Raw genomic sequence first — 14,795 nt, forward strand, 5'->3', positions numbered from 1 at the left:
CACACCAAATAAAAATAAATCCATTTTTTAAATGATCATCTAGGTTTTTTCTTGGTGGTGGTTTGTTTTCTGGTTTTTTGTTCTGTTTGGTGAGACAAGTTATCATGTAGCCAAAGCTGGCTTCAAACTTCTTATGTAGCTAAGGATGACCTTGAACTTTCAGTTCTCTTGCTTCCACTTCCCATGTGCTAGGATTGTAGTTATACACCACCTCTCCTGTTTTATGTAGTGCTGGGGGTGGAACCCAAGGCTTCAGGTAGCATCCAAAGCTAGGGAAGCATCCTACCAACTGAGCTACAACCCAGCCCTAATGATCATTTAGTTCTGGAAAACAAAATACAATTATCTGCCTTCAGCATCTTGTGCTTAATCCTTCCACGGCAGAGCCCAGAAAACAACCATTATAAGGACTTTTGTACAAGATTCATAAGCAAGCCAGGCATAATGGTGCACACCTTTAATCCCAGCACTAGGGAGGCTGAGGCAGGAGGATCTCTGAGTTCAAGGCCAGCCTGTCTACTAATGAGTTCCAGGATAGCCAGAGCTACACAGTGAGACCCTATCTTGAGGAGGGAAATTACAATGAGTTAAAAATAAACATAACTTTATCATCATCATATTCCTCAAGACCTAGCTTCAGATCTCTCAGAAACTATCCCTAAGCTCCCACTCAACAACCCTCCTCCTTCACTGAACAAGGCACCCTTCTCCAACTCCCAGCCAGACAGTTCTGCACCAAATTATACACAACTTTGTGCTCTTCCTAAAATTACATACAGTGTTCCCTTTTTGCTAATTGTTTCATGTACACAAATGCCTTTTCTTCCCCAAATAAAACACACGAATTACTTAAAAACAAGGCCTGTTTGATTCTGTAATTGTCTCTCCTCCAGTACTGCAGTTAAGCACGCAGGATGCAGCCAACACACTGGGCGTGAACAGCCTCCCTCCCTGCTGATGGAGCTGAGCACTTCGAGCTTCCAAACCCCAGTCCTGTGCACGGAGCTGTGGGCCTGAGCAGCTACCCACTTCTCCAGCACCCTGGGATGGTCATCTAGCCAGTCACCAGTCCACAGTAGCCAAGAGCTCTCCTGTTACTCAACCTGTGCCCCTGGCCTGCCCCAAAAGCTAGCCCTCCATGGGCTCCTCTGCCTGCCAGCCTCCAGCCACCACTCCCAAGAGGAAGAAGTGGTTCACACAAGACCATACAACTCGGCTGGTGCTCTCATTTAATCAGGCTGCTGCAAATGGCTGGCCAAAAGCAATAAGGGCATGACTGAGAGACTGTGGGAGTTTAATATAAAAAAATTAATAAAAAAAAAGGGGGGAGGAGAAAGGGTCTACCTTTTAATAGGGCCCTAATTACCCAACTCACAGGATCAGCCCAAATGAGATGGGAGTTTATTTCGGGTTTTTTTTTAATTATTGTTTTTTTTATATATATATAAATTGCTGCTATGTGTTTTCTTTCCTCTGAGCAATTATGCAGTAAGTACGTAAAGAGGAGAAAAAATATTAATTAAATATAAGGTAATTGTAGAGTTGGCCTGGAGAGAATGAGTCTGAACTCTGGACGATCACAGGCTACCAGGGTTTGAAGACTGCTCAGGGGCTCCCAGAAAAGAAAGAACATAACCAACCAACAGGCAGATGCACAGTGCAGCGGAAGGAGCCACATTCAGAACCCTGCACAGCACAGGCCTGCGGGGGCTCCCCCCACACCCAGGAGTTAGCCAGTATAAGCCTCTCTGAGCTTCCAAAGAGCTTTTTCAGTCATGCCCCCAAAAGACAGCCTGCCCTCACTTCTTAGGATGGAGAGCCAAATCAGGAAGTTTCAAACAAACCCATAGCAGTAAGGGATAAAAAAGAGCACTGTGTCCAGTTTGGACTTCAGTCTAAATCACAGCTTCCATCTGAAAGGCCTGAAGCAGACCACAGAGGACACCCTTCCTGGCAGGGTGAAGCATCCCAGAAGAGGCAGGCAACACCAAGCGGGTGAAAAGAGGTACGAGAGAGATGCTGATATGTGAGCCCGCAACTGGTGACAGAAGGTGGCAGGAATGACATCGCCACTCCCTTGGAAGTCTCGGAGGTACTTGTGTCCTCTGGGCCTATCTGCAGCACAGCCAGATCATCTCACCCTCTGCCTAGAAAGCCTCAGAACATGCTAGAACCTGGACCTGTTCATACCAGCCAAGGACTTCACATCATCCCTTCCACCTTCCAACTCGGCCAAGAGAAGAGCGAAGACAGCGGGGAGACCGCACTACACAGCTGCGGAGACAAAGCCTGGCCCCGGGCCTGTGCTCACCAGTTACCACCACGCCAGGAGAGCAAAGGCCTGGCAAAGTCAAACCAAATGCTGGCGGCGCACCCCTAAAACTGATCTGATTTGCACAGAACCGGTCTTACTACTCAGCCCACGGGATTTACATCAAGTCCTGAAATGCCACATAGTGAAAACAGGGCAGGCAGGCAGGCAGGCAGGGACTCTGGCTCAGACCACTAAATCTGCAAAAACACTCTGCAAAAAGAGTTACTTAGTTAGATGTGGTGGCATTCACCTTCTTACTCTAGCACTTGTGAGGCCATGGAAGAACTGTTGTGAGCTTGAGGCCAGCCTAGGCTACTTAGTGAGTTCAAGGATAGACTAGGCTAGAGAGCGTGACCCTCCTTGTTTTTTTTTTTTTTTTTTTTGAAAAAGAAAAGCCCTTCAGCACCCAGTAGGCCTCTTTCCTATCAGAGTCTAGGTAGGATAATACAGGTGATGCCTATCACAAACTGAATCACTGAGCAGAGCAGACCAGAGCCCCTCCTCTTACCTGCTCCTTAAAGGGCACCCAGGTGCTTCACTGAGAAGCAAAGTGGCTCTTTCAGTTTCCGAACTGGAAGCTGACGAGCTACAACTTCAAACGTCACTCTAGTTCCACCGTCAGCAGCAAGCAAAGCGCTGCATGGCTGCCAGGACAGATGCTCAGTTCCAGAGAAAGACCCAAGAGGTCTGGCTAATCCCTTCTGCTAAACAGAGTCAGAGGCCAGAGGTCAGGGGCAAGGCATCTCTAGGGAACACATACTGGGATGCTATTTAGGTGTCACCTGAAGGTGTCACAGCCATAGTCCATCAGGCTTCTTTACATTCACACAGGATTCCAATGACTAGAAAAAGATCCCTTGCCCCTTTCGTACTTACCAATGGCTCTCGAGGCACCACATTTTCACTTCCTGGAGAAGAGCTTGGCTGCAAAGAAAAACAGAAACAAAACTAAGATCACAGTGCCACCCAATGGACATCAGAAAAACAAAGGTGTGCTGCTTCCAAGCGGTGCACCCAAGTCTGTCTTTATTCTTCACGGGCTGCTGTAAGACAAAATTTGCAAGGAAACGCAGGGACTGTTTGTGGGTTCAATGCCATGGCCCCTCATGAACAGGGCTTGCTTTTTGCCCAGGAGGACCAAGGATCAGTTGTAAGCAGAAAGGATGGGGGCCATGACAAAAAAAAAAAAAAAAAAGACCAGAGAACGGCCTAAAGAGAGACCTTCATTTCTTTTCATCACCTTCCCAGCTAGAGTGAACAGCAGAGCAGAGAGAGTGTAGAACCAAAGACAGCCACAGGGCGGCATCAGCTACCCACACTAGGTTTTTCTCTACCTGGAGCCAAGTGCTGTTTTCTTTGGGTTGTTTTGTGTCTGTGTCAGGGTCTCCATGTAGCCAAAGCTGACCTCAAACTCACTGTGTAACTGTAACTTGAACTCCTTGATCCTCTTGCCTCAGCCTCCCAAGTGCTGGGATCAAAGGGATTTACCACAAACTACCACCACCAGCTACTACACTGATTAAGGACTGCCCATCACAAGAACCCAACTCCAGGGTTAAATCTTTCATGAAAAAAATCTAGTGACTGAGAGAAAACAGACCAACCTAAGAGCAAGCAAACAACACTGTGACCAGATGGCCAGGCTCCCGTCTATTTCCACAGCCTTTCTCTTACACCTTCAACCCGTTATTACTGCACTGGCCAAAATTCAGAGTAGCGATGTGGGGACAAAGCAGGACACAAATCTCCAGAAGAGACAAATCTCCTGCCTGAGCGAGCTATGGTCAGTTCAGTGTTACTGATGTTAGGGTCAACTGCCGATTATCTACAGACAATGTCCAAACAAGTGCAGCTAATGTGTGTGTTCCAGGAGCTGGCCTCCATCCCTCCCGGCTAGTTCAGGTAGTCTGAACCTAGCCTCCTATGAAAAGGGCAGAAGCTGGGAGAAGAAAGAGAAGAGCCCTAAAGATTGTCTCACTTCACAGCCGTCCTCCACCACACAAAAGGCACCCGACACAGTGCCAAGGCCTCTGCTGGATGAAGGACCCTCTCCCTCTCTCCATCCAGAATCCTATCCTAAGAGCTCCACCATCCCAGGACCAGAAGGCCAGGCAGCTTGTAACCATAATTGGAAGTCAGTTTTCATACCTGAGTGACCTTTCTCTTCCCCCTGCCATCCTCCAGGCACCCAGGCATCAAAGGCTCACACATTTAGATCCCTGGGTCAAATCCCAGACCTCTTTGCTGCCTCCCCTTTCAAGTCCACCAGAGACTACCCCCTCCTCCAGTACTGCTAGAAGGCCTCTCCAAGAGCTCCTTATTCCCAAAAGGTACCCATTATCTCGCCCTGCCTGTCTTCCCTTCTGGAGAGCCATGGAATCAACCCTCTACTTCTATTTATCTCCCCTGCCATCACTTTGGTCCAAGCTTCCAGAGTCACTTGCCAGGACCACTGCAAATGCATTCTAATCAGCTTACCTGGATTCATGATGGCTCTCTTCCAATTCACTTTCCACAACACAAAAAGTAAACCATTTATAAAGGAAAACTCGATCATCTCCCTTACTTACTCATCCACCCCCATAAGCAACATCATCAATAGCTTCTCACTGTTCTCAGAGAACAAAAAACTTCTTGGTGCAGTCTTAGAAGCCTCACATTTATCCTCACCACATCTAGGTCTCAGATGGTGCTGACCTCCCAAGCTTTGGTCACAGCAGCCACAGGCTTCTGCTTCTTGCAGGGGCTGAACACGGGCTGTGTCTTCCTCTCCTCCCAGACCCTTGAACCTTCTGCAGTGCCAGCCAAGGCACTTCCCCGGGATGAATTCCTTCTCAGGCTTCCTTGATTAGGTCATGGCTCCCCGTTACATGCTCACATGGCACCAAGAGAAGAGCTGAGGTGCTGGAGGGATGGCTCAGTGGTTAAGAGCATTGGCTGTTCTTACAGAGGGCTATGGTTCAGTTCCCAGCATCCACATGGTGTCTCACAACCACCTGTAACTTCAGTTCCAGGGGATCCAATGTCCTCTTCTGGCCTCCTAGGGCACCATGGACACATGTAGTTCACAGGCATACATACTGGTATATACTAATACACACATAAATAAATAAATAGATGCTCTTTTTTTTTTTTTTTAAAGACAGGGTTTATCTGTGTAGCCAGTAGCCCTGGCTGTCCTGGAACTAGTTCTATAGACCAGGCTGGCCTCAAACTCAGAAATTTACCTTCTTTTGCATGGGATTAAAGGTGTGCCCTACCAAGGCTGGCTTAAACAGTTTTTTAAATAAGAAACTGAATCTAATCTAATGCCACCCCATAAGTAATAATGTAGCCTATCTGACCAGACAAAGCAAACACCAGTGATACGGTTCAGCAAACAAGGGCATTTGCCACCAAGTCTGAAGACCTAAGTTCAACCCCCAGAACCCACACAATGGAGAGAACCAGCTCCCACACGCTGTCCTCTAACCTCCATGTGCACGTGAGCTCAGGCATATGCACGTACGTACATATACACACACACACACACACACACACACACACACAGAGGTGAAAATATTTTAAGTAAAACAAATAAAAAGAGCACAGTGGAAGAGAGGGAATGCTGTACTTTAACAGAGACAAAGCTGTGCCCTCACCCCTACTGTGGAGGAGCTGACCTTCCCCTGCTGGGAAGCTTGCCAAGTGTTCACATCACTGCACAGCAAAGGCCAACCTCAAAAGAGTTCATGAACTTGAGCAATGGGAAAACTTCCAAGTCTATGAATGTAAGTCAGTGTCACTCTGCGTATGTCCTAAGCCAGTCTATGTGAACAATCCTCTACTGGAAAGATAAGAGCCGATCCACAAATGCTCTGAGGCAGCTGGCATCTGGAAAGGGTTTGTGCAAACCTGGGCACTAACCGCTGAGTGACTGGGCACTAACAGCCTAGCTGAGCCTCGGTTTCCTTAGCCATGGGAATGATTCCGCAACACACACTCAAGAGGAAGAGATCAAAAGTCCTACCAGGCCAGCCCTTGGCTCTCCACTTCCAGCTGAGATGGAGGAACAGGGAGAGGTTTAGTCTCCCAGCAGGTAGAATGCTCCTGAGACAGATACAGAACAGTACGAAGGATCTGTGCCCTTACACCACCCTGGCTTTCTGCCATGGGGCACACTTCAGACAGAGAGGAGGATGCCCAGCATAGCATGGCAGTCTTAGTGTGCTGAGGAGTCAGAGACCAGATTTTAGGAAGGCTAAGACAGAGGAAAGTGGCAGGGTGAGTTCTAAAGAAAGCTATGCAGAAAAAAAGTTCCAGAAATCCACATGGAGTTTCCTTTGAAACGTTGTTTAATACTAAAATCTGAGCACACACATGGTGAAATAACAGGAAGGTGGAGAAAAAAAGTGAGCCATAATCCCAGCACTCAGGAGGCAGAGCCAGGCAGATCTCTGTGAGTTTGAAGTCAGCCTGGTCTATAGAGCCAGATCCAAGACAGGCTCCAAAACTACACAGAGAAACCCTGTCTCGAAAAACAAAAACAAACAAAGGTGAGGAAGAAGCGGTGAACTGAAGCAGTCTCAGGTTTCTTGCAGAGCTCTGGACCCCAAGCTGTTAAAAAACAGTGTCCTGCTTACTCAGGGCATTCCACAGACACCTCAAAGTCTTCATCTTGGCGAAGGGGGGCTGTCAAGTTATCCCCAGAGCAGGCTACTCTAACAAAACTTAAAAGAGGGACTTGAGGGGCTGGGGAGATGTCTCAGTGGTTAGGAGCACATGTACAATCACAAAGACCAGAGTTAGAATTCCAGCATGCATGTAACAAGTCAGGTACATACACACTTGTAACCCCAGCTCTGAGGGGCAGAGACAGACAGGAGGATTACTGGGGCTTGCTGGTTTCCAGAACAGGTCTAAGAGATACCAGGCTTCAAAAGACTAGGAAGAGCAATTGAAAAGGATACCTGACACCCTCTTCTGGCCTTGACTCTAGCACAAAAAATCCACTTCTGCAAAGAAAAAGAAGAAAAGGAAGAGAAAGACTTGATGGAATCACAACCTCCCCTTCAGAACAAAGCCCAACATTCTTTAACAACCACAAAATCCAGCCCAGTATGTTGCCACACACTTGTAATACTATCATTCAAGAGACTGAGATAGACAGATCCTGAGTTCAAGGCCAGCCTACACCTCATAGCAAGACCCTGTTTCAAACAAACAAGCAAAAACCCCACACAAGAGGACAACTGCGAGCTCGGTGGGAAAGGGTTGCCAGCAACCCTGACACTCGGAGTTCTATTCCAGAACCCACGTGGTGAAGGGGAGAGCTGACTCCTGCAAGTCCTCCGACCTCCACACACACACACACACATACATACACTAAATAAATTCATAATCATTTGTTTTTTAAAAAATACACAAAATTGCCACATGGTGGTGTCATATACCTTTAATCCCAGCACTCAGGAAGGCAGATCTCTGCAAGTTTGAGGCCAGCCTGGTCTACAAAGTCAGTTCCAGGATAGCCAAGGCTATACAGAGAAACCCTGTCTTGAAAAACAAACAAACAAACAAAAACAACTAGATCCTGAGCATAAAATTCACAACAGTAGAGGTAAAATTTACAATAGCCAGCATCCCATCAAAATTCTCTGTTGAGTATGGTACTAAAAGGCCAGTAATTTCAGCACCTCCAGGTGAAGGCAGGGGATCAGGAGTTCAAGAGCAGCCTTTACTACACAGGAAGCTCAAAGACTGCCTGAGCTACAAAGATCCTGGAGAGAGGGAGGGAGAAGGGGAGGGAGGGAGGGGGACTGGGAAGGCAACAGAAAGGAAGGAGGAGAGGATAAAGGAATGTCAATGTTATATTCAAGTGCATAAAGAAAAACATGTACTGGGGACTAGAGAAAAAGCTCAGTGGTTAAGCACACTTGTTGCTCTTGCAGAGGACTATGGTTCAGTTCCCAGCATCTGCATGGTACTCACAACCACCCTGTATCCTATTAAAGGGAATCTGATGCCCTCTTCTGACCTCCCTCCCCAACTTCCCCCACACTGCAGGAACATGATGCACATATATAAATACAGGAAAAACAATCATATACATGACACAAATCTTTTTAAAATAAGGTATAGAAAAAAAGTAGCTCTTCTGGATATGAAAAGTGTCATATAAAATAAAAATAAGCCCTTTGTGGGTGGCAGTGAACCTAAAGCACTTTGATATCAGGCTATGCTGTGGCTCCCACAGTGGCCTCAGTGCCTGACAGAGCCGGTGCAGTCATGCTATGGTGACACCAGCTTCTGACACTGCCCACACTTGCTGCCCCCTCCTAGGAGATCATGAAAGTAGATGAGCTCACCTCTGGTCTGCTCCAACATGAGCCACAAACCACCCCAAGCAATTCTCCACTGTAAGTTCAAATCCCAGCTGTGGAGATACTTTCTCTGTGCTGACCATTTAGAAATTCGTCTACACCCAGCTGCCCACCACCAACTGCTTCACCACCAAATGGCCCCAATACCTTTTTCTAGAGGCAGGCCCAGGCCCTGCCAAACTCCACAAGAGAACTGAAAAAAGAATAAAATGAAAATGAGGGAGCTGGAGAGATGCTCAGCGGGTAAGAGTGCTTGCTGCTTAAGCATGAGGACCCGAGTTCACATCCCCAGATCTCCTGTAAAAGTGTTGGACATGGCATCTACTTGTGATCCAAGCATTGTGGAGAATGGAAAGAGGAGACTCCCTGAGGCTTGCTGGCCAGCAGCCTCGCTCCAGGTCCTGTCTCAGAGAATAAGGTGGGGAGTGACAACCCTCCTCCTCTGGTCACACATGCACACATCCACACAAATGTGTCTATCCACACAATATACCACATGCACACATCCACACAAATGTGTCTATCCACACAATATACCACATGCACACATCCACACAAATGTGTCTATCCACACAATATACCACATGCACACATCCACACAAATGTGTCTATCCACACAATATAACACATGCACACATCCACACAAATGTGTCTATCCACACAACATACCGCATGCACACATCCACACAAATGTGTCTATCCACACAACATACCGCATGCACACATCCACACAAATGTGTCTATCCACACAAATAAAGATTTTAAAAATGATAACAACAGGGCCAGTCATGGTGGTGTATGCCTTTAATCCCAGCAAAGGAAGGGAGGGAGGGAGGGAGGGAGGAAGGGAGGGAGGACAAGAAAAAGTAAGTATACTTAAAACAAGGGAAAAGCTAACCAAAATGAAGAAAATATGAAGAAAAATGAGCCTCAGTGGTCAGCCAGATCTATGGTCTATCAAACATCATCACACATTTTATTACAGAACCTGCTGTGGATATCGCACTGTATAAATAAAATGCTGATTGGCCAGTAGCCAGGCAGGAAGTATAGGCAGGACAAGCAGAAAAGAGAATGCTGGGAAGTGGAAGCTAAGGCAGGGAGCCCCTGCCAGCCGCCGCCATGAGAAGATGTTAAGATACTGGCAAGGCACGAGCCACGTGGCAACTTACACATTAATAGAAATGGGTTGATGTAAGTATAAGAACAGTTAACAAGAAGCCTGCCACGGCCATACGTTTATAAGAAATATAAGTCTCTGTGTTTACTTGGTTGGGTTTGAGCAGCTGCGTGCCTGGAGGGTGAGAAAGATTTGTCCTGACTGTGGGCCAAGCAGGACTGGAGAAACCTCTAGCTACAAGAACCAGGAAAAAAGAGTGAGGCAGAAAAATGGTGAAGAAACAATGGCTGAAAATTGTCAAAGTATAAACAAAACCATAGGCACAAAGAGCCAAGAAGCCTGAAAAGTGCCAAGCAGAGCACACACACACACACACACACTCGGGGAAATCAGGGCACACACAACACACACACTCGGGAAAATCAGGGCACACACAACACACACACTCGGGGAAATCAGGGCACACACAACACATACACTTGGGGAAATCAGGGCACACACAACACATACACTCGGGGAAATCAGGGCACACACAACACACACACACACACGGAGAAATCAGGGCACACACAACACACTCGGGGAAATCAGGGCACACACACACACTCGGGGAAATCAGAGCACACACAACACACACACTCGGGGAAATCAGGGCACACACAACACATACACTCGGGGAAATCAGGGCACACACAACACACACACTTGGGGAAATCAGGGCGCACACAACACACTCGGGGAAATCAGGGCACACACACACACTCGGGGAAATCAGAGCACACACAACACACTCAGGGAAATCAGAGCACACATAACACACACTCGGGGAAATCAGAGCACACACAACACACTGGGAAATCAGAGCACACACACACACTCGGGGAAATCAGGGCACACACAACACACTCAGGGAAATCAGGGCACACACTCTCACACACACTCAGGGAAATCAGATCACACACAACACACTCAGGGAAATCAGGGCACACACTCTCACACACACTCGGGGAAATCAGGGCACACACAACACACTCTGGGAAATCAGGGCACACACTCTCACACACACTCGGGGAAATCAGATCACACACAACACACTCAGGGAAATCAGGGCACACACTCTCACACACACTCGGGGAAATCAGGGCACACACAACACACTCAGGGAAATCAGGGCACACACTCTCACACACACTCGGGGAAATCAGAGCACACACACACACTCGGGGAAATCAGAGCACACACACACACACACACACACACACACACACTCAGGGAAATCAGAGCACACACACACACACTCGGGGAAATCAGAGCACACACAACATGAAGAGAAAATCTGACAAGCAATCCGAGAAAGAGAACATTGCCCAAGACTACTCAGAATCAGCTGTGACTGGAGGGAGACTTCAAAAACCGTACAAGCTACAACATAACGGAATCTATCTGTCAAATCCTCCAGCAGGGCTATCAACTCCAAACTCTACCCAGTGAAGCTGTCCTTCCAAAATGAAAACAAACGAAGTGAAAGAGCTGGGGAGGGAAGGAGAGAGGAATCTGTCAGCACAAGTATTAAGACATTAGTACTGGGCCTGGTGGCTCAGGTAAATTAGTAATCAAAGGTATTCAAAGCTGAGGCAGGAGAATCACAAGTTCAAGGCCTGCCTAGGGAGAAGTGAGAAAGACTGTGTCTCATAATAAAAAGTAAAGAATTAATAATAATTTAAAAAGAGCTGTAAAAAATAGCTCAGGGGTACAGTGCTTGCCTAGATTCAGTCTCCAGTACAAAAAAAAAAGGAGAGAATGAATGAATGAATGAATGAATGAATGAATGAATGAAAATATTAGTGAGACTGTGTTTCAAACAGGCTGGGCATACTGACACATACCCTTGATCCCACAACTCCTGGGCAGAGACAGCAGATCTGAGTTTGAGGAGATCTCATCTACATAGAGAGTTCCAGGACAGCCAGGGCTACACAGAGAGACCCTGACAAAACAAAACAAAACAAAGACAAACCTTCTTGCTCTTTCACCTCGCAAATTGTAGATAAAAAGCTGAGCAACTAGATACTAAGGAGAAGAAACTTGAAGCCAAGCGGCTGGTGTCTTAATCCAGCAGGTTAAAAATGCCAAGCTTGAGGCCACAGTGGCCAGGAAGGGAAACCCGACTTTCCTCAGAACTGGCATGTGCTCCTGACCAGCTGTGTTCCAAAAGGCCATGCACGAGAGGTGGCCCTTAGCCATTAAATCCATGATAGGAAAGATTCTTACTATTGTCACCAAATCAGGTGATGACGCTAAAAATGCCCAGATATTGTCCTACTGAAGAGGCACCTTGAGCGCTGTTGAACACGGAGTAGGGTGTTCCCTGCAATCACCAAATGAGAAAACTGTGAGCAGGGACCTCTCTGGTCATCCTCAATGGGGCCATAAGGGAAGACAGTGGGTTTTCTGTGCAGCCAGGCAGCAGCTGACTTGCTGGACCATCTTCCCTTGGGTAAGTTCTACAAAGTACACACCCAACGTCTGCCATCACCACCTCTGTAAACATAAATTCTAGCAACATGAAAATTTCCCAAACACTGTACTAATACTTCAAGAAGTTCTGGGGCTAGAGAGGTGGCTCAGTGGTTAAGAACACTTGTAGCTCTTGCTAAGGAACTGGCTTTAGTTCCTAGCACCTAGGTGGTGGTCCACAACCACCGGGAACTCCAGTCCCAGGGGACCTGGTGCCTTCTTCCAGCCTCCATGTGCTCCCGAGCACACATGCTACACATATACTCATGCAGACTCAGATTTTTAAAAAGAAAATGCCATGGAAGTCAGAACAAGGAGCTGGAGAGATGGCTCAGCAGTTAAGAACACTGACTGCTCTTCCAGAGGCCCCGGGTTCAATTCCCAGCACCCATATGGCAGCTTACAACTGTCTATAACTCCAAGATCTGACACCCTCACACAGACATCCATGCAGGTAAAACACCAATACACATAAAATAAAAGTAAATTTAAAAAATTAAGGGAAAAAAAAGAAAGTCAGACCTTTGGGAAGGTGAGATCGTCCACATGCAGAGAGAGAATACAAGGCTATAGAACAGCAGAGGTCATCAGAAAGCCACAGAAAAGTCAAGGCCAATCCTCTGCTCCAATAGGTACAACTCATTTCCACTTTAACCCTTACCAATTGACATTCTAAGTTTCTCATCAAGAACTTGAATAAACTGATACCTTTAAAAGGAGGAAGAGGAAAGAGAAAGAAAGAGGCAGCCAGATGCTGTCCAGATGCTATCCTACATGCTCTACTCCAAGCATCAGGAGATAGAGGCAGAAAGACGGAGAGTTGGAAGCCTACTTGAACCACAAAATGAAAGCTATCTCAGAAAACCAATAAACAGAGGGGATGGCTCATAAGGTCCCATTCTACTTCAGAATCTACAGGCAGTCATCAGTTCCCAGGGAGAGAAAAACAGTTTCTCTCCAGTCCCTAGTAGGTTACACATGCTACAGTGGACAGTCCTACACCCACCTGCATGTGGCCAACACTAGCTGGTCTCGATGATTGATAGATAGATAGATAGATAGATAGATAGATAGATAGATAGATAGATAGATAGTTGGAAAGATAGGTAACATCAAGTTGAGAGGGGACGTGCATACAGGGAGGGAATTAGGTAAATTGGATAAGGAAGTAAGGGTAGATTTGATCACAATAAAAAAAGCACTCATGTACAAAATAATTTTCTTTAAAAAGCAATAAATGTATTTTTTAAAAGTAAAAGATCAAGCATAGTGGTATATGCCTATAATCCCTGAAGTCAGAAAGCAGAGGCAGGTGAGTCTCTGTGAGTTCAGGGCCAGTCAGGTCTACATGGCCAGACCCTGTCTCAAAAAAAGAAATGCTAGAGAGATGGCTCAGTGATTAAGAGCACTTAAGACCCAGGTTAGGTTCCCAGTACCACATGGTGGCTCACAACCACCTATAGATCCAGTTCCAGAGAACCCGATGCCCTCTTCTGACTGCCACTGGCACTGGGTGCATTTGGTACACGTACACATACACTCAGGCACACACACATACACATACAGAAAAATATTTTTAAAAAGAAAGAGCGAGCAACAGAAAGCGCATTCACAGGAGGAAGATAATACTGATGCAAACCTGGATCCACTGGACAGGAAGCCAGAGAGGAGCTGGGCTAGTGAACACAGACACCTCTAGTGGTTGTTTGTGGGTTTGTTTTGTAAATCTGTGTTGTCTGAAACAAGGTCTAGCTCTGTAGCTAAGATTGGCCTTGAACTCTCCATCAGCCTCTTGAATGCTGGGATTATGGCATATCTGGCTTTCATCACCCCATCTCAATCAATAACAGAAAGAAAGAAAAACTTCAAAATTACTAGCAAAAACTAGTAATTTTCACATTTCCAGCAATAAACAAACAAAAAAATCCCAATGTTTTAAAGGGCCTTTAATCCTAGCAGAGGAAGAGGCAGGTGAATCTCTGTTTGAGACCAGCCTTATCTACAGAGTGAGTTCCAGGACAGCCAGGCTGTGCAGAGAGACCCTGTCTCAAACAACCAAAGGAAGTAACTATATAAATATGGTAAAGGGCGGGTGAGAGGGTTCAGAAGGCTTGCTGCCAAGTCTGACGGCCTGAATTTAAACAGACTCCCAAAAAGTGTCCTCTTTCACATGTGTGCTATGGAACACACACACAAGCTCGCAGGTATACACATACATGCACAAACACACAGTCACACACACACACATTCACTTGAAAGGCAGATGGGAGGGTGGGTAAAACAATAAGACAGAAAGACAGCTGGACATTAGCCTTTGACCTCTACATTCATGTGCACAAGTACACACACACACACACACACACACACACACACACAGGAGGTGGATGGGTTACAACATACACACACCAAAAGGGGGAGGGGACTGTCCAGTGATATGGTTCAGTGGATAAAGGCACCGGCCTCCAAATCTGAAGACCTGAGT

General features: G+C 46.6%; 1 protein-coding gene across 1 annotated transcript in view; it reads right to left on the reverse strand.

The window, feature by feature from the left end:
- Nucleotides 1-14,795, reverse strand: part of Pex14 (peroxisomal biogenesis factor 14) — a 146,292-nt gene that overhangs the window by 119,708 nt on the left and 11,789 nt on the right. The window contains exon 2 of the mRNA XM_028893644.1: nucleotides 3,191-3,238. Coding sequence (XP_028749477.1) covers nucleotides 3,191-3,238 — 48 coding nt within the window. The remainder of the gene's footprint in view (nucleotides 1-3,190; nucleotides 3,239-14,795) is intronic.

The sequence above is a fragment of the Peromyscus leucopus genome, chromosome 2 (assembly GCF_004664715.2).
Source record: "Peromyscus leucopus breed LL Stock chromosome 2, UCI_PerLeu_2.1, whole genome shotgun sequence".
Classification (NCBI taxonomy): Eukaryota; Metazoa; Chordata; class Mammalia; order Rodentia; family Cricetidae; genus Peromyscus; species Peromyscus leucopus.